Source organism: Xenopus laevis, chromosome 2L (assembly GCF_017654675.1).
Source record: "Xenopus laevis strain J_2021 chromosome 2L, Xenopus_laevis_v10.1, whole genome shotgun sequence".
NCBI classification, from domain to species: domain Eukaryota; kingdom Metazoa; phylum Chordata; class Amphibia; order Anura; family Pipidae; genus Xenopus; species Xenopus laevis.
This window is the reverse complement of record NC_054373.1, coordinates 120,755,888-120,775,292: the sequence shown is the minus strand read 5'-3', so window position 1 is coordinate 120,775,292 and position 19,405 is coordinate 120,755,888. Positions and strand designations below refer to the sequence as shown.

Sequence of the window (19,405 nt, the reverse complement as noted above, 5' to 3'; positions counted from 1 at the left end):
CTTCCAGTGTATGCATAATATCGGCAATAGTAATTATGTTCTGTGCCTTAAAATTAATTATCTATAAAATGTAAAATGTTTTTGCTAAAATTTGCAGTGGAAAAATTCACTGTGACAAAACAATTGCCGGTCAGAATTGTTGCACGTCAAAATTATTCGGACGCCCATTGACTTTAATGCATTTGGACTAAAGAGTCAGGCGTGTAAAAATTGTTGAGCGTCAAAATTGTACGGACGCGCACTGACATTAATGCATTTGAACAAAAGTTGTGAGTATAAAAATAGTTTCTTGCGTCAAAATTGTCTTGCTTCATATATTATTTTGTTTTCAATGTGTTTCACAAATTTTTCGCCATTTCGCTCATTTTTTTGGACTTTCGCTCATCACTACAATACATAATTACTGCAACTCCTGTGTGATCCAATGGTACCTGTGCATTATGAAGGAAATTTTATTAGATAGATTTGTAGCAATGTATTATTATTTTAACAATGTTGTTTCAACATTACCCTTAAACAACAAAAACATGCTGCTGAAAATTACCATCTCAGCAGTTGTGTGCACTGGTATCATATGCACAGAGATCACCGCAGCTGCATGCTACTAAATCTGACCAACTGCATCCCTTTGCATAACATTGATTTTTGTTTGATTTTCGGGTATGTTATAACATATTTGTTTTCATGCAATGTTTTTATTGCACCATTTTCCTTGCAAGTTGCATTGTGCCTTGGTGAGGGAAGATGATGCTATGCTGTATGTCTGCCAGGAATGAAACGAATCGAGAATTCAGTTCTGGATTCGGCCAATAATAGTCTTTTTGAGCAGGATTCGGCCGAATCCGAATCCAAAAAATCATGTGATTTTTTTCATCACACAAACAAAGTCAAAAACTTTTTGCAGCATGCGGTTCTCTTCCCCCCCTCGTTTCCCTAATTTAGATATGCAAATTTGGATTTGTTTCATTATTCAGCTTAATCTTTCACAAAGGATTCAGGATTCCGGCGAATCCTAAAATAGTGGATTTCCACATCCCTCATGTTTGCCTACTGAATCACAGTGCTGAATCACAGCCATACTTGCATCCTCCGTGTAGGGGTAAATAGTGATTGTATATACTTACCTCACACCCTGTGCCGGTGCCCCTATCAGGAGAAAATTGCACCAGTCCGGGGGTTCTTCTAGCGAGCACGACAGAGCAATCGGCTTCCTTCTTCTTTCTTCAAATTTCCCGGCACATAAGGAGTACAACGAAATAGCGGACTTCTTCGTTAAAGTTGGCTTTGCGTGCTACTGTGCATGGGCACCCGCACGAAGAAAGAAGAAGCCGGAAGTTGACCGATCCATGGTGCTCGCTGGAAGAACCCCCAAACTGGTGCAGTTTTCTGCTGATAGGAGGACCGGCCTCGGTTGTCGGGTAAGAAAATACAATACAAATGTTCTCTTTGCAATGTGATTTATTGGTCTGATCCAGACAATACTAATATTGATAAAGGGGGATATGAGGAGGGATATATGATTTACAAGACTTTGCATACTCTTCCTTCTTAATCTTATCACTTTAAAGGCGATGTAAACCCAAAAATACATTTTTGGTTAATGAAGGAAAATATAATTCTATGCAAGTTTTCAATATACAGTACATTCACTAAACATTTTCTTATTATGTTACTTGTAAATGTAATTGCTATTGAAAACCATGTCTGTCTGTCCCTTTATATTCACTGCACTGGTGGTTCTGACTTTTAAAACAATGTGGCAGAAGCAAGCCAAGTAACAGACCTGGGAAAAGGCATGCAAGGCTTTGTAAAAGATACTGTTCTGATTGAAGGAGAGATGAGGAGTGGAAAGCCTTGGTAGTTGGTAATGAATTTTTAGCAAGAATATGCAACTTCATCATCAGAATTTAGGCCAAATCATCTCCTGGTTGCTAACTATGACCATTATTAGAGCACAGTATGTGGTCACAGGGACATCTGTGCCAATCAGAATGTAGCACTGTAGCAGTGCCCTTATAATAGTGTTAGTGCTAACACTGTTATGTTACATTTTATATATAGACATCTGATTATGTGGCGTTGGCCACGTGGCTTTGTATTTATGCTGAGTTAAAGTAATCGCATATGGTAGAAAATAAATATATATATATATATATATATATATATATATATATATATATATATATATATATTATATATTCTGTCCCTGGTACATGTTTGTTATACAGTAAGTTAAACCCTTGGCACAAGTAAAAGCAAATTAGAAAGATGTGCCAGTTTCTCATTATCCAACTTGCAGGGTGCCATCTGTTCAACATTTTTTGACCACGCCCATTTTTATGGCAACACTCCCTAATTACCATGTTTATTTTACAAAACTTGGCAGGTTATGAAAGTTTGGACATATTGTTCATGGCATACTTTGTTTTTTCCCCAGTTATTACAGTTTTGCTAATGAAGGTGAATTGCCCTTTAAGCTGTGAGTCTAACATTTCCCAAGGGACCTGTTATCTTATATTGTTACAATTACTTATTTGCTTATCTTGAAATTGTTAAAAAAGTATCTTATCTGCTGCTTGAGGCTGTTCTGGGCTCTCTGCCAAAAGCCAATTAAATTAGAAACTTTGTTTTTTTTTCTGGCTGTTCAGTGCAGACAGAACTTTCCAGTACAAACGAGGGACTGCGGGTTGAGCTCTCAAAAGAGGGACTGTTCCTCTAAAAACGGGACAGTTGGGAGGTATGCCTATGTCACTGTGCTACACAGGTAAAGGGGTAGAAATGGCAACCAGCTCAGAAACAATTCAGTTTAAACCTGCTTAAGCTCATTTGATAAGGGAATTAGCCTGTATGTTTTTCACACCCATACATTAGCATTACTTCCTTATATGTGGGGACCCTTCAGAACTAGTTTTTCCTGCCCTTGCACAGGAGTTGTCAATTATATGTATATATATATATATATATGTCCCAATGATTTAGTAGGACACAGTCACATACCAAACACTGACCAGTTTGAAATCATTTCATTGTTACTAATTCTAAAGATTGAGGATCAGCTCTGACATCATATGCCCTAAATCACCTATAATTGATATAAGATAGAGCTTTTAACTTAAAGGGATCCTGTCATTGCAAAACATGTTTTTTTCAAAACACATCAGTTAATAGTGCTACTCCAGCATAATTCTGCACTGAAATCCATTTCTCAAAAGAGCAAACAGATTTTTTTATATTCAATTTTGAAATCTGACATGGGGCTAGACATTTTGTCAATTTCCCAGCTGCCCCTGGTCATGTGACTTGTGCCTGCAGGACAGAAATGCTTTCTGGCAGGCTGCTGTTTTTCCTTCTCAATGTAACGGAATGTGTCTCAGTGAGACATGGGTTTTTAATATTGAGTGTTGTTCTTAGATCTACCAGGCAGCTTTTATCTTGTGTTAGGGAGCTGTTATCTGGTTACCTTCCCATTGTTCTTTTGTTTGGCTGCTGGGGGGAAAAGGGAGGGGGATGATATCACTCCAACTTGCAGTACAGCAGTAAAGAGCGATTGAAGTTTATCAGAGCACAAGTCACATGACTTGGGGCATCTGGGAAATTGGCAATATGTCTAGCCACATGTCAGATTTCAAAATTAAATACAAAAAAATCTGTTTGCTCTTTTGAAAAATGGATTTCAGTGCAGAATTCTGCTGAAGCAGCACTATTAACTGATTCATTTTAAAAAAAAATTTTTTCCCATGACAGTATCCCTTTAAAGACTAACATAGAACCAAATAGCTCTCACAAGAGTAAAGCTGGCCATAGACGCAAAGATCTGATCGTACGAATAGAGGATTCGTATGATTGTCGGACCGTGTGTGGAGAGTCCCGACATTTTTCGTCCGGCGGAGATCGGTCGTTTGGTCGATGGGACAGGTTAAAAGATTTCTGTCGGCTGCGGGTAATATCTGTGCATGTATTGCCGATCGTACGATTTTTAGAGGGAGACTGTCACTAGCTTTGGTACGATTGCTGTCAGGGGTAGAACATTGGCTGATCTGTTCTTTTGTACTTTATTTGATCTGTATGGTTAGTGGCAGGTCAGGAGATGGGGAAGTCCGATCGTACGATGATTTGTACGATCGGATCTTTGCGTCTATGCCCAGCTTAAATCTTCTGATCAGTATATGATCTCATGAGATTTTTAAGCGACCTGGCAACTTTTCGCTAGCATTACTTCGGCAATGCGAGCAATTCAAAGCGAAGAAGAGCTAGCGTTTATTTCTGCATAGCGCAAATTCGCTAGAGGTCTTGCGCTTAGGTAAATTTGCATACGGCAGGAAATTTAAAGTTACATGGACTTCTTTATGTTATATTTTGCAGCAAATACATTACATTTCCACGGTTAATTACACAAGTCCAGGGAACCTTAATAAAGATAATAGAGTTGTTATAATGCCCTACACATGAGCCCACTGTATAGTTAATGTTACATATATTAGAAAGTGAATGGGGGAAACTGGTTACCCAAAAAATCTTTTTTAGGACTTTGAAAGGCTTTCACTCTGAAAAAAGGAAAAGTCGTCAGTGTTTTTTGAACTTTGATGCTTTTTCCACTAACAGAATATGATGTAAGTGACAGAAGATTGAGAAAGATCTATGCACTCCAGGGCACTTCACCTGGTCTGAGGTGGCGAAGGCAAGTCTGGCGAAAGAGGTAACGTTCAGTAAAATCCGCATCTTATGAATTTGCGTAGTAACCTCCATTTGCCAGAGCGAATTGTCGCCTGATGATAGAGTGCGAATGAGCGCCAGCATATTGAAGCATATGTCAGTCTATGTATGGTATTTATAAGGCTTTGTAAAAAATGGCATATGAATGCACCACATGCCATTGTATACTGCCATCTGCATGCAAAGGCATCGCCACTTAAAATCCTGCAAATTTATAAAGCAATGAATTTTACTGCATGTGTAGTGGAATGTAAAAATAGGCGATAGCCTGCAGAAAAATACATAAACGACATTGAACATTTCTGCTTTTAGACCATTTTTACACCTGATTTTTTTCTCCACCTGAACTTATTCTATTGATTTATATGGGATAATTTTAGGCATTCAGGTTGCATAAAACACACACAGATTGATAACCCAGTTATAACAATATATAGTATAAAACCATGCATAAGGGTTGATTCACAGCTTGGTGATTAACAGCTCTGATGCGGTGTGTTTATATTTCCATGGAATAGGGCGTCAGTACTATGGGCTAACACTAGAAGATACAAATGTATTGTAACTTTTCATGAATGTTGGCTTCGTGCAAAAACTGAGATATGGTAATTGCTTGAGGGTTTGGAGAGCTAGAAGCTGAATCCGTTTATCCAAAGTTCAAGAGCAATAGGTTTAAAAAAATATTATAAAGTTTAACGCCTACGATCTACTACTCTCAAACTATGCATAGCACTTTTTTCCTTCATTCAAATGGAATGACGAGAATGCTGACTCTGTATCACTCTGTAACTTAATTGCCACTGACTTAGATTTAAACTCTGTGTGGTTGGATGGAAAGGGTTAGGCTTATGTCACACATGGCGTTTAATCCCATTGTTTAAATATGCCAGCAACTTTTACCATAATCAGGATGTATGGCAGCATACTGGTGTTTACACCAGCAGAGAAAACCGCACATGTAACAATAGCGTTACTACCTCTACCCTCCCACTCTAGTATTTTGGAAGCTATCTCTGTAAACCAGCATCTGTGTTCCCTCTGATGTCTCCTGTGTCGCAGTCATTAACATAACACTAATAGGTTGATGGTCCACATGCTGCATTTTATCCTAAAACATTCTGGTCGGTTGGAAAGCACCTTCAGATGCCATTGACTTGACTGGAAAATGTCTGAAAGTCACCATCATTTATAACAATAAGAGGTGATGCACTTCATGGAGTTTCCCATTCAAGTCAATGTGAGCTACAGGAGATGAGCAGGTTGCAGGGGAGAAGTGGACAGGTGTCAAGATGCACCCAGATCGTTTCGGCTTCAAGTTGGCACCTCTGTAAAACTATATATATTTTATGATTAATTCTAAAGATTGAATGCATGTCCAACACTACTAGCCCTAGACTGAGGTTGAGCTTAGCTGTGCATTGAACCTATAAAGGTTCAGTATGAATAGGCCTTGTGCCATCAATGAATAGGGCTTGTGCTGAACACACTTTTTACCTATTGTTTTGATCATTTGCTTTAAAAATATATGGTTTTGTTGTTTCTTCAGCGAAACAGTACCAGTATATAATACCATCCATTCACCCTTTATTGATACTGTTTTGTCAGCATGAGTCCGCTATGCAGGGGTTATCTATGCACTGTTAATTTAATTATCTGCATTGCAAAGACCAAACATGGAGTAGCTTCAATCCCTCTCTTTGCCATGTTTAGCTCTAGAAAAATCAAAAACCATAGGTGCTTCATGATTAAAACAATAGGAAAAGCTATGTTCTGCACAAGCCCTATTCATTGCAGGCATGTTGAACAAGGAGCCCCTTTAAAAATACTGACCAATGGCCACAGCCCCATAGAAGGCAAAAGGAGACAGAAGACAATGACAAATATTTATTTGTAATGAACTATTAGCATGAAATAGTTCTGCCCCCAAGGTGAGCTGGCTAGGTCTGCTTATATTTACCCAAGACACAGATTGATGACTTTTTCCTTGGGAAAGTGATAAGGATATGTGTAAAAAAATATCCACCTAAACAAAGAGGCAATTATCAGAGCTACAAAGAGGATTATGCCTGTACCAAGCCTTAGAATCAACAATAGCTTTTTTTCCCAGGATCGAAGAGAATATATGTTTACATAATATAACGTGGCAGTAGCCTGGAAAATGTATTCTCTCACCTGTAAACTCAGCAGTGTATTTAATTCATAAAGGATGGGTGGCCACAAATTACATTACATTACATCAGATTTTCAACCTCCAGCGCCAGTGAAAAACATACACATGCAGCAGGTATTTATTGGGCAGGCTTAAAAATCCCATCAGGGCCTCAGTAGCCTGTATTGTTCAATGTGGTCATATCGGGAAAATATCTGCTCGTATGGCGAGCAGGCCTAGGTTTCTAACTCGGCTGCCCCTAGTACCCTAAGCCCATCCCGCTCCCCTTCCCCTCGGAGCACTGGTGATTTGGCACACATGATGATTTAAAAGTGCTGCTCATCCCTAGTGCTTCCAAAAAATTAGAATGCAGCTGGGCAGTATGCTGCCCATAAAATCTTATGGCCCTTGGCCCGTGCCTCTGTGGACTTCCCACAAATCCGGGCCTGTTGGTGAGGTCATATGGCCAGCTTTAGTCAGCATACCTCCCAACTGTCCCGTTTTTCTCAGAGGAAGTCCTGATTTTGACAGCCCACATCTTGTATTGTTTCTGAAATGTCCTGACTTTCTCTTTGATCTCCTGCCCTGAACAGTCAGACAAAGTTTCTAAAACTTAATGAAATAAGAGGCTTTTTTGTTAAATGGATGTGGTATTTAGGGGGTGTGGCCATAAAACTGGCATGGTCAAAAAATCACCACTCAGACCGCGGCAGAAGTCTGATGCCAGCGGAAGGGCAGCTTTTCAGCCTGTGTTTATCCACAAGCCAAAAATCAGCCCCGTGTGGCATTAGCCTTAAAGGGTTCACCTTAAGTTAACTTTTAGTATGTTCCAGAATAGCCAATTCTAAGCAACTTTTCAATTGGTCTTCATTATTCATTTTGTATGGTTTTTTAATTATTTCCCTTTTCCTCCTGTCTCTTTCCAGCTTTCAAATGGGATCACTGACCCCATCTTAAATCAAATGCTCTGTAAGGCTACAATTGTATTGTTATTGCTACTTTTTATTTCTCATCTTTCTATTCAGGCCTCTCCTATTCATATTCTAGTCTCTTATTCAAATCAATGTATGGTTGCTAGGGTAATTTGGACCCTAGCAACCAGATTGCTGAAACAGCAGACTAGAGAACTGCGGAATAAAAAGCTAAATAATTCAAAAACCACAAATAATAAACAATGAAAACCCATTGCAAATTGTCTCAGAATATCACTCTCTACATCATACGAAAAGATAACTCAAAGGTGAACAACCTCTTTAAGATGCAGTCTGTATTTATGTGTGTGTGTGTGTGTATGGAACAAATCAAACATTGTGCTGGTCAGTTTTTCCTTAACAATCGTGAAAAGGCATACCATGCCTGAACTAATAATAGTAATTACACCCCTGCAGATTTTAAACTGTCCATCAGCTCACAAGCAGGCATCAGATCTAAACACCATTAGAACTGCCCAGTGTCATGTGATGTTAAATACACAATTCCGACCTCCACCCTTGTGACATTCATCAGGCTCTATACCGTGCAGGGAACTTTTTCTCCCTAGACTGCTGCTATGCCTTGTCAATGAACAAATGTTCCTTTCTGATCTACCACAGAGATTAATACAAATGGATATTTTAATCATCACGCTTTCAGTGTATATTATGGGAATGGATAGTTAAAATGTGTTGAATTGGAATCCTTCAGCAGTAACACTGATCAGATGAGTGTGATGTGAGACCTCTCCAGGTAAGGGTGACAGATTTGATGAGCTTTTTGCGAGCCAAGCACTAACTGGCAGCTGATTTGGCTCTTTTTGGCACTTAACCTGTGAATCCTAGCTGTCCGCTAACTTGGTATTGTTTTGGCTATGTTTACAGCTGTCCGCTAACTTTCAAATGTGTTATTCCTTCTCAGTGCAATCATAACAATGAACAGGCTCCTTGGTTGTTCCATATGTGACTCATTGCCAATTTTACTGTATGTGTCAGAGTTCCATCTAATTGTCAGTGGAACAGAATTTAATTTGTATGCAGCATTTTAGGTAATTGAGAGAAAGTACTGGTATGCATAATAATCATACAACCAGAACAGTGTCAACTTTTTCATCTAATATGCTGCTAGTTATTTTTTATATGACAACATCAGGCTCTGACTTTGAGATTTGTGGGTTCTGGCAAATGCCAGAGGGTCTGCCATAGAAAGTCACTATTTATTGAGCTGGTGGGGGGTTGTTTTGGGCCTTTTGAAATGCCAGGGCCTATTTTGAATCCCAGTCATATATAATATACATCATTCACATTAGTCTTTCTGATAGTGGAGCAAAGTTCCCCATTATATACATACACAAGCTGGTCAGTTTTCATCAGGACCCATTATTATCCAGTAATATAGTTGAGAGGATGAAGATATTCAGAAAGTAAGTTTAGAAACTTTTACCATAATCCCGGGTTGTTATTGTGATTGTATTTAGCTTTTTAATTAGTATACTTTTAACTATTTTGTATTGGTTAAAGAAGTCATTCTTGTGTTCTGTAGACTGTCCCACTAGTTTGTTTTTAATATTTCTTGTGATTAAGCTAACATTCTTCACACCAGTGCATTTGCAAAGAAATGGTTAAGACTGCGTGTACCTGGAGCTGCCTCCTGCATTTATTAAACTCCCTGGTCAATTATTCTGTGAACAAGGTTACAGTCCAGTGCCAGTCTTTTGTGCCTTTGTCTCATCTAAAACGTGCTAAAGACTTTTTTAATAAGAAGAGTGCTTTCAGTTTGCTGTATCAAAGGCTCTAATAGTGAAGTTCATTGAAGAAGACAGCTGTCTGTTTTACAGTGTATTTCCTGAGGGGAGCGGAATGGCTTTACTTGGGAGGTTCATTTGCTGTTTAATGAAGGGCACCTCTAGGGAGGCTCAAGACCGGCCAGACGCCTGAAATGTTTATGGAACTCTTAACATTTCGCTGAAGACAGAAACACTGGCTCACGGCCGATTTTTATGTTCACTTTGAGATCAGGCATTATCAACTCCTAAAAAACTACATAGACATAAAGAAGCAATCTGTTTGCAGTTTACAGGCTGTCACAGCAGCCCCACTGAAAAGCACACTGGCCTTGCGTGTAATTTGAAGAAAGGTATTGTTCCCTCGTTACTTCTACTGAAAGGCAGAGTTTTGGTGCTCTCTTTGTACTTTACTGACTGGCTGGAAGCGAAATAGGTCACTTTGCTTGCACAGGACGGGCGCCGTATAAGAATTCTCCTGGAGCATTATGACATTAAGCCTCATCTCCTTGCTGTGCAAGGATATTTCTGAAATGTGGCTGCTGCTGAAGAAAAGGACAGGTGTGTGTTTGCTGTGTTTTGCTTTTTATTTGGCTTCTTTGTGTGAATATCTTGCAGTCGTGCCTGTACTTTGCAGTGGATAAAGTTCATATGAGTTCTGTATTCTTTCTGTCTGACCTGTTATACAGTGCATTTCAGCTCACTTCTTCTGTCGGTGCAGCGGCCATTGAATTTGTTTTGTGTTCTTGTGGACTGATATCCTTTCCTCATTATAATTTACACAGAACCATGCTGCTGAAATCTTACACCCAAGCCTACACAGAAGCTGAAAGATGATCTCTGCTGTCTATTCATGGCTTTAGGGGAATGGATATACAGGGAGACAGACTATAAAATCTGTTTTAATGCAAGCGCATGTGCTTTTATATTATAAATGTCATAAAAACAATTTTTATCTTTTTTTGTGTCCACATTTCTCTCTTTATTTAGTGTTCTTCACCAAACAATTAAAGGTGATATCCTTTGAATACAGTGTGGCTCATTTATAAACACTGGGCAAATTTGCACCTGGGCAGTAACCCATAGCAACCAATTAGTGATGAGCTTTTTTCAGCCAGCTGCAGGTTGAACAGTGAAATCAATTATCTGATTGGTTGCTATGGGTTACTGCCCAAGTGCAAATTTGCCCAGTGTTTATAAATGACCCCCAGTGTCTCCTACTCAAGGGATATCAGTTGATTTACAGTTAGATGTTTGTTGTAGAAATTTTGTAAGTGGAATAGGTGTAGGATACAAAGGAGGCTTTGCTGCAACCCTGAGTTATGTGCTCAGGTATAAAGATGGCTTTGTAGGTAGCTCTTATTGTGTTGTCCTCAGGGTTTTCTAACCAAAGCACTTTTTTTTAGGAAGTACCATTGAATGCACATGCTCTCAGGTTTCCTCCAAACAGGCTTTACTTTGTTGAAATCTGGGCACTTGAAGAGGTGCCCTAAAATAATGGGTGGGCATAGTACTGTTTCTTACAATATAGTCTACTACTGAGTGACTACTTGTGGGCATCATTATCGACATTGATCACAGCTATATTCTAATTGTACCTTTAATTTAACTAAAGGCAATGCTAAGTGCTATACTTACAATTACTGTTTAATTGTTGAGAATTGTAGAAATTGGCATAGCAACAAAATATGCCTTTGGCTTATGTTATAGGACTGTTGGAGGAACAGCACCCAATGATATATGAGAAATAGATTCCAATGTTGCCAAAGTCATTTGGAGCTGGTTGGTTGGAAGCCCTGGCCAGTCCCTGTTCATTTTGTTAAGTGGTCACTATGCTAATGTGTGATTTCCGAATTGCTTCCTGCTGTACAGCTATTTTACTTCCAAACAGGAAAAGCAGCCCAAGGGCACAAGGTAAAACAGCAGGTGCATATGACTATAACACATTACATGGCATTTAGTACAGTAGGGAATATGAGATACTTGAGCTCTACACCACAGTTAAAACTCATTATTAAACTGCATTCTGCCAGTTATTGGTCACTGATATCTGTTACAGCTTCCGTTTTAAATTAGAATAAAAGAAAAAATCAGCACCTCAGAAGAGGCAGCTTTTTGGTTGCAAGTTTTACCAAAAGGTTTGGTACTTTTTGTGCTATATGTTTATGTACATTTATTCTTCATTTCAACTTCATAAAAGTTTCATTTTATACAGGCAGTAGTGGAATGTGCAGTAGACTATTTATTATGCTGTATAAAAGTGGAGTGAAATATTACCGGTGATGTTGCTCATAGCAACCATTCAGAGCTTTGCTGTTGTTTTCTGTTAAAATGTAATTGCTGATTTGTTGCTCTGTGCGACATCACCAGTAATGCTTCACTTCCCCCTTTACACAGCGTGATAAATAGGCCCTTATGTATCAGGGCAAATGACAATGTTTTTCCCCTATAGGTAACTTTTATCTAGCATTTTTAGTGATTGCAGTCATGCAAAAAAATGCATGCAACACAACATGCTCTAGATTAGTTGCATCTGGGAAATCTAGCGCTAGTTAAAGAAGTTCTTGATGTAAGCATACCAGGCCCAAAGGGAACCCTGGAATTACTGCCTGCTTGAAAGTACAGAGCACCCTTACCCCAAGAGTACTGTACCATGTTCTTTGTGCCCAATTCCATAAATATATTTGGATTTTCCTGTAAACTTTCCCTAAATAGTATAGAATCGATGTTTGCGGAAGGTCTCTGTGCTCTACATAGGAGAGCATAAACCTTCTCACTCCCCAATGAATACTGCACTGCCTGTGTCATCAGCACTGTATTCATGGGTGACAGGAGGGGGTTAGCATGCAGGCATTGCAAACAAACAGACCACTGAGGCTCTTTGGGTTGTTAACAATGATAATTCAAGGCACACCCCTCCGCCCCCTTGCAAACCAGTTCAGGTGAACTACTAAATCAGGCTAAATAGTAAACTGACTCATAAAACTTGACCTTTAATTAGTCATATTTAAAACCAATAATACATTGGGCAATGCCCACACAGCAAAGCAAACAAAATATATACAGACCCAGTGCCTTTCACAAGTATATGCAGTGCAGGACTTAAGCCTTAAAAACAAAAATTCTAAAAACCACATCAAGGTGGTGGGGGAGGGTATCAAGTCACTGTTAAGTGTTGCAGACTGCTTGAATAGAGTTTAGGTAATTCTACGATTATAGTAATCCACTCCCCCTCCCTACTTTTTCCCAGTTTCCCCATAGCCAATTCTACCTAACTACGTTGGGAAGAGATGGGAGCTGCTCCCCCACCGTCCACCTATGCTGTCCCAGTAGGCATTGCCCCATTTATCCCCTGAAATATGGGTCTGAATGACACACAGGTTAAAGAGCAGCGACAGAATATATAGTGAATAAAGTACCCCCTCTTGTAAAATATAAGGATATTATTAGTTACCGAGGAGTTTCATGACCATATAAAAACACGAGGCCGAAGGCCGAGTGTTTTTATACAGGTCATGGAACTCCGAGGTAACTTCTAATATCCTCATATTTTACAACTGGGGGTACTTTATTTATTATAATACACAAATTTTAGTGAGTCATGTGACAGAAATGACATCACTACTCACCGTTTATAACTGATGACATCACTACTCACCGTTTATAAGGATATAATTTACAGGATATTCATGGCTTTTGTGTATTATATATATATATACACACACACACACACAGTATGAGGTACAGAGCACATCAAAACCCTGGTGTGAATAATTAGTGCATAAGCACTAAGGGGCACGCTCTTGCATTTTTGCTTAGAATCTATGTCAATTACCCTTATTGTTTCATGAGTGCTCCCTGGCAATAATGAGAATTAAATTGCTTTCTTGAAAAGTTTACCTGATGTTTGCTGCAGTCATACTGCTATAAAGAGAATGCTGCATTTGCAGAGTGCAAAAATCAACTCCTTTTTTGTGTACAAAACCTATTTATGTAGACTAACACAGTCAATGTATGGAAGCATATTTATTTCAGACAAATATAAATAAGAAATGTGATACTATGTAAGAGATGTATGTCATCTGGATTAGAAGGCCACTAATCACCTATACTCCCTTTGGGGATAACAATATAATACTGTAGGTGAAGCCAAAAAATCCACATATGAATTCTTAACTATATATTTAAAACATTTTAATAACATTTTATGAATTAGTATTTGGACTATTTGGATACGTTTTTTAGACTTATAAATGACATGTAGTTAATGCTGTTCATTAGATGTTGGGCGGCTATAATAGTTATAGGATTCTGAATACTTAAACTGGTTTACTCATAAATTGCTTTTGAGAGCACAGTCTAAGCAGCATCCTGGATTTATAGGATGTTAGCTTCTGTGTTCAAGCATGAAGTGTGTTTTTTCTCTAGAAGAGGAAGTGACACAGGTCATTTCAATGCATCGTTCCCTACCTTATGCTGTGACCAGGCCTCTTTCCTCATTTTTGTGTAACAAATTGATTAAAACCCTCTCATTTGTCTGCTTTGTTCCTTCTTTCTTTCTTTTCTTTTTTTCTTTCCTACTTTAACACTCTCTTTAGCTCTAACTGCCATGACCCCTGTCATCTCATTGACTGTTTCTCTGGCTGCAGATTCTGTACTATTAATACTGACTAGTTTTTGATAGCCCTGTCTTACAGGTCTTTAATCCTTCTCAGCTCCATTGTTATAATAATTGGCTCCCTTACATGCCCCTGCAAGAGCTCTGGAACCTTGCATTATTTAATACTAGGGTGATATTGACATATTCCATTGAACTATTTTACAATATACTGTAGGCAGCCTTTCTGCGAGGAATAACGAAAATAGAGACATGCACATAAATATGATTAAAATGCTCTCATACTGGCACTCTATTTTTTTTCTTATTTATAGTAAATATATTTTATTTCCCAGTGTTGAAAAACATTACCTATCCCATAATGTCAGTGGTTTCCAAATTTGGTGCAGAGGCAGGGAGTGGGGGGCTTAGTGTGAAGACCAGTTTTACTGGGAAGAAAAGCATTTTGTCCTTTTAGATACAACTACAGTATAAGCCAGCTTCAATGTTAGTTAGGATGAGATTTGGGGTGAGTTTGTATTTGCTTTTCCTATTATTCATGTCACCAAATGACTAAGGGCAGTGGCACATGGAAAGATTTTGCCAGCAATTCTTTATATGCAGCTTTGGTCGACAAATCTAGAGCACGATTATTTATGCACGGCTGCTCCCAAAAACCCTCTCTATTGCTAATAATTGAAATGGCTGGTGGTATGCCCAATTTATCGCTAAATCGCCCGAAGTTGCCTCCAGACTAAACCTCTGGCGATTTAGCGATAAATTGGGCATACTAACAGCCATTTCAGTTATTAGCAATGGAGAGGGTTTTTGTGAGCAATAAATAATCATGCTCTAACACACCAGTATATTCTTAGCTCTGTATTCATTTCATGAGCTAAGAGGGGTCCCTGACCAAAGGTTGATGGACTGGGGCTTGAACTGGGGCTTGAACTGAGGAAAAGTTTGCCAACCACTGTTTCCCATCTATTATCCTGTTAAATAAGTGGGGCTTTTGATTCACAAGTTTTCTCAAATTGTCATGCCCATTCAATCAGAGAACTAACAGTAGCAATTGTATTTTATTCTGCTGCTGTTGCAAGGAAATTTTTGTAGAAGAGGAGCGGATTTTATAGATTTCCCAACAGGACAAGGAATAACATCTTTTCACCTGAACTGCTGAACCAGTTGACTCAATTTGACACTAAAGTGATGAATCTTTGAAATGTGAACAATGCCTAATGGCGTTTTAATAATGTGCAGATATTTTCTATGAATTGTGGCCCTTCTGACCTGTACTCCATAAAACCAATGTTAGAACACATATAGTACATATTCTGCTAGTTAAACAGTAAGGAAAAAGCAATGGCTGTAAAAGCTTTAATTATCCTACAGAACACACAGGGACACAATTCTAATTATATAATTCAGCTGAATTGTTTGCATCCAATGTAAAATATAATATGAAGGTAACCATTTTATTAATTGCAGAATTTAATGTAATGTGTGTGTAGCCATGGCAGGGCCTTTGATTTTGATTTTGACTTTGCTACAGATAATTGATAGCATCGCCTTTCTCTCCATCAAATACATTAGAGCATGTAAATAGTAGATAGGTATATTACCTGTATATATTATGCCAGACTCATTTTATTTATTTTTATGAGAAGGTGAGCAGGGACATCAATTCTGGGATGGCAGTGGATGTGATCTACTTAGACTTTGCTAAAGCATTTGATACAATGCCACACAGAAGGTTACTGGTTAAATTGAGGAATATTGTCCTGGAAAATAGTATTTGTACCTGGATAGAGAATTGGCTAAAAAATAGACTACAAAGAGTGGTGGTAAATGGAACATTTTCTAATTGGACCAGTGTTGTTAGTGGAGTACCACAGGGCTCTGTACTAGGTCCCTTGCTTTTCAACTTGTTTATTAATGACCTGGAGGTGGGCATTGAAAGTACTGTTTCTATTTTTGCAGATGATACTAAATTGTGCAGAACTATAGGTTCCATGCAGGATGCTGCCACTTTGCAGAGTGATTTGTCTAAGTTGGAAAAATGGGCAGCAAACTGGAAAATGAGGTTCAATGTTGATAAATGCAAGGTTATGCACTTTGGCAAAAATAATATAAATGCAAGTTATACACTAAATGGCAGTGTGTTGGGAGTTTCCTTAAATGAGAAGGATCTAGGGGTTTTTGTGAATAACACATTGTCTAATTCAAGATAGTGTCATTCTGTGGCTACTAAAGCAAATAAAGTATTGTCTTGTATAAAAAAAAGGCATTAACTCAAGGGATCAAAATATAAATTTGCCCCTTTATAGGTCTCTGGTAAGGCCTCACCTGAAGTATGCAGTGCAGTTTTGGACTCCAGTCCTTAAGAGGGATATAAATGAGCTGGAGAGAGTGCAGAGATGTGCAACTAAATTGGTTAGAGGGATGGAAGACTTAAATTATGAGGGTAGACTGTAAGGGTTGGGGTTGTTTTCCATGGAAAAAAGGCGCTTGTGAGGGGACAAGATTACACTTTACAAGTACATTAGAGGACATTATAGACAAATAGCAGGGGACCTTTTTACCCATAAAGTGGATCACCGTACCAGAGGCCACCCCTTCAGACTAGAAGAAAAGAACTTTCATTTGAAGCAGCGTGGGTGGTTTTTCACAGTCAGGACAGTGAGGTTGTGGAATGCATTGTCGGATGATGTTGTGATTCTGTTAATGCCTTTAAGAATGGCATTGATGATTTCTTGGACAGATATAATATTCAAGGCTATTGTGATACTAAACTCTATAGTTAGGGGCAGATTTATCAAGGGTCGAAGTGAGTTTTCGAAGTTAAAAACTTCGAATTTCAAGCTATTTTTTGTGTATTTCGACTAGGGAATAGTCCAACTTCGATTCGAATTTGAAAATTCGAAATTTATCATGTACTGTCTCTTTAAAACTTCAACTTCGACTATTCGCCATCTAAAACCTGCCGAAGTGCTGTTTTAACCTATATGGAGTCAATTGGTGGACTTTGAGAAATCAAAGTTTTTTGGGGGGGAAACTTCGAATCGAAATTCAATGGAATGCGCTATTCCTTCGATCATACGATTAGAATTCGGTCGAATACGGACCTCTTTGACCCAAAAAAAACTTCGACTTCATTTCGGTTGGTCTTTTTGAAATTTAATTCGAATTGCAAAGTTTTTTCAATTCGAAACTTGACCCTTGATAAATATGCCCCTTAGTGTATGAGTATATATAGTTATGTGAGTGTAAGGAGGGGTCAGTGTGTGTATGTAGGGATGCTGGGTTTCATTTGGAGGGGTTGAAATTGATGAACTTTGGCCTTTTTTCAACCTGATCTAACTATCTAACTGTATCTAGTATGGTTACAGTGTATTATATTCCTGAAAGACAGATGATGCCAAACTGCAGAGGTAATGGTATGCAAAGTACAACAATAACTATAGACCGTGGTAACAGAGAAACAAAGTTCATTGTAAGACATTTTTTGAGAAGGGTACTCCATTTCTGAGAGATACTTCAACAGTTATTGATTGATACTAGAGCCAATCAATAATCCTTCCTAATATTTTGGCGACTGGAGGGTGCTAATTATTACAGTCTGTGGGGTTTGTTCATTCTGACATTCATGATTGCTGTCACTGATTCCTAAACAGATATATACAGCTCAGTGTATAGACATATGTGCAGTGTTACTAGTTATAGAAAAATGGATGTAAAGCCTCCTTAGAAGGTTTGACTAATACAAGGTTTCTGCAAAATCATTTATAATGCAATTTACCATACTTCACTAATTCAAGGGCAATAAATAAAAAGAGCCTATGTAATGCCCTGTGCACAAGTTTTTAATTTATAGGAATATTGATTGAGTAGCCAATGGGTAGTTAATAATTTCATTATCTACTCCTTACCCCCAGGGAACCATTTGGGTTTGAGGGTTTGTGAGCTGATGATTTCCCCTGAGCTGAGGGTAATAGAAATGCATGAAATCTGTAAAAGCAAATATTCCCTGTGTTTTACACTTTAAATTCATATTACAGATAACCAGTAAGCTGGTTTCTATGGATTATTAGAGCAGTAGAAAATGCTGCACCCCTTACATAAACCACGTTTTATTAACAGCTGATATTTCATTCTTTATTATGCCATTTTACAGATTTATTCACATTTTAGCTGATTTTTTAGAAATTGTTATGGAATCGCTCAGGATCAATCAATCCATAATTCCTTTGGAAACTGTTTCAATCTAAAATGCTTTGAATCAGTCTCATAGGGAACATTCCTCCATGAATCTGGTCATTTGAAAAATATGGATCAACTTTGATATATAATTTAGCAGGAACAATTTTTTTTGACTGTGGTCATTCCCCATGACCTTGTTTGGGATTTGATAAACTAGAAACTATTTTGGGCTGGTTTGTGATTATGAATCCTAAAGGCTTGAAAAAGTAAAATATTAATATTTCAATGGACTATACCTTAAAATTCCTGACCATATCAAATGTCTGGGAATCCTGCAGGAAACCTAGCCTAGTTTTATGTAAGTGGCATGGGTGTCTGCAGAAGGGGGCAGTAGTGGTAGTTGCCCCACCCTGAAATTTTTGGTAAATGTAATTCCCAACAACATAAATAGTTATTTATACTTCCCACCCCAAGGCAAGGCTTAATTAGGTCATCGTCTGCATTGTCATAAATAGGTTCATCTTCAGTGAGATGCTACCCTGTGTAATATTAACTTACTTGCCCCTCTGGAATTTTTCTGTGGACACCCATGGTAAGTGGGGTGGATTGTCACTTTAGTTTAATGGCACCACAATAATATTTTATATAATATTCCATCAGCTTTTATAGCTATATTTTGTGAAGGTATTATTAGCTCAGCTGAATTCCATTTTCTTTGTCTGTATGCCACCCATACTCATTGGCGTATTGGAAAAACGGTATGGAAAGATAGCATTTTGGATTTCGACTTGACCTTCGGTACTAGGCACATTTTGGCAGATACCTAGTAGGCAATATTTTTCTATTAATGCTGGGTAGTTTTATAAATGATACAGGTGCATATGAAGCTAAATATAGCTGGCAGATTAACTAAAAATAGTTTTTGTACTGAGCCAAATGTTGCTCTCAATCTTGCACACTTTTATATCTGTGTTCAAATAGTGCTGTGTGT

The 19,405-nt window shown here is 38.3% G+C and overlaps 1 protein-coding gene across 9 annotated transcripts in view; it reads left to right on the top strand.

Annotated features, from left to right (window-relative positions):
* Positions 1–19,405, top strand: part of LOC108708454 (guanine nucleotide exchange factor DBS) — a 140,518-nt gene that overhangs the window by 59,797 nt on the left and 61,316 nt on the right. The window contains exon 1 of one of the 9 annotated variants that reach the window (XM_018247177.2): positions 9,798–10,178. The exons of the other annotated variants lie outside the window; for them this stretch is intronic. Within the exon in view, the coding sequence (XP_018102666.1) occupies positions 10,106–10,178 (73 nt within the window). The 5' untranslated portion in view covers positions 9,798–10,105. Of the gene's footprint in view, positions 1–9,797; positions 10,179–19,405 lie in introns of those variants that run through there. 9 annotated transcript variants of the gene reach the window in all.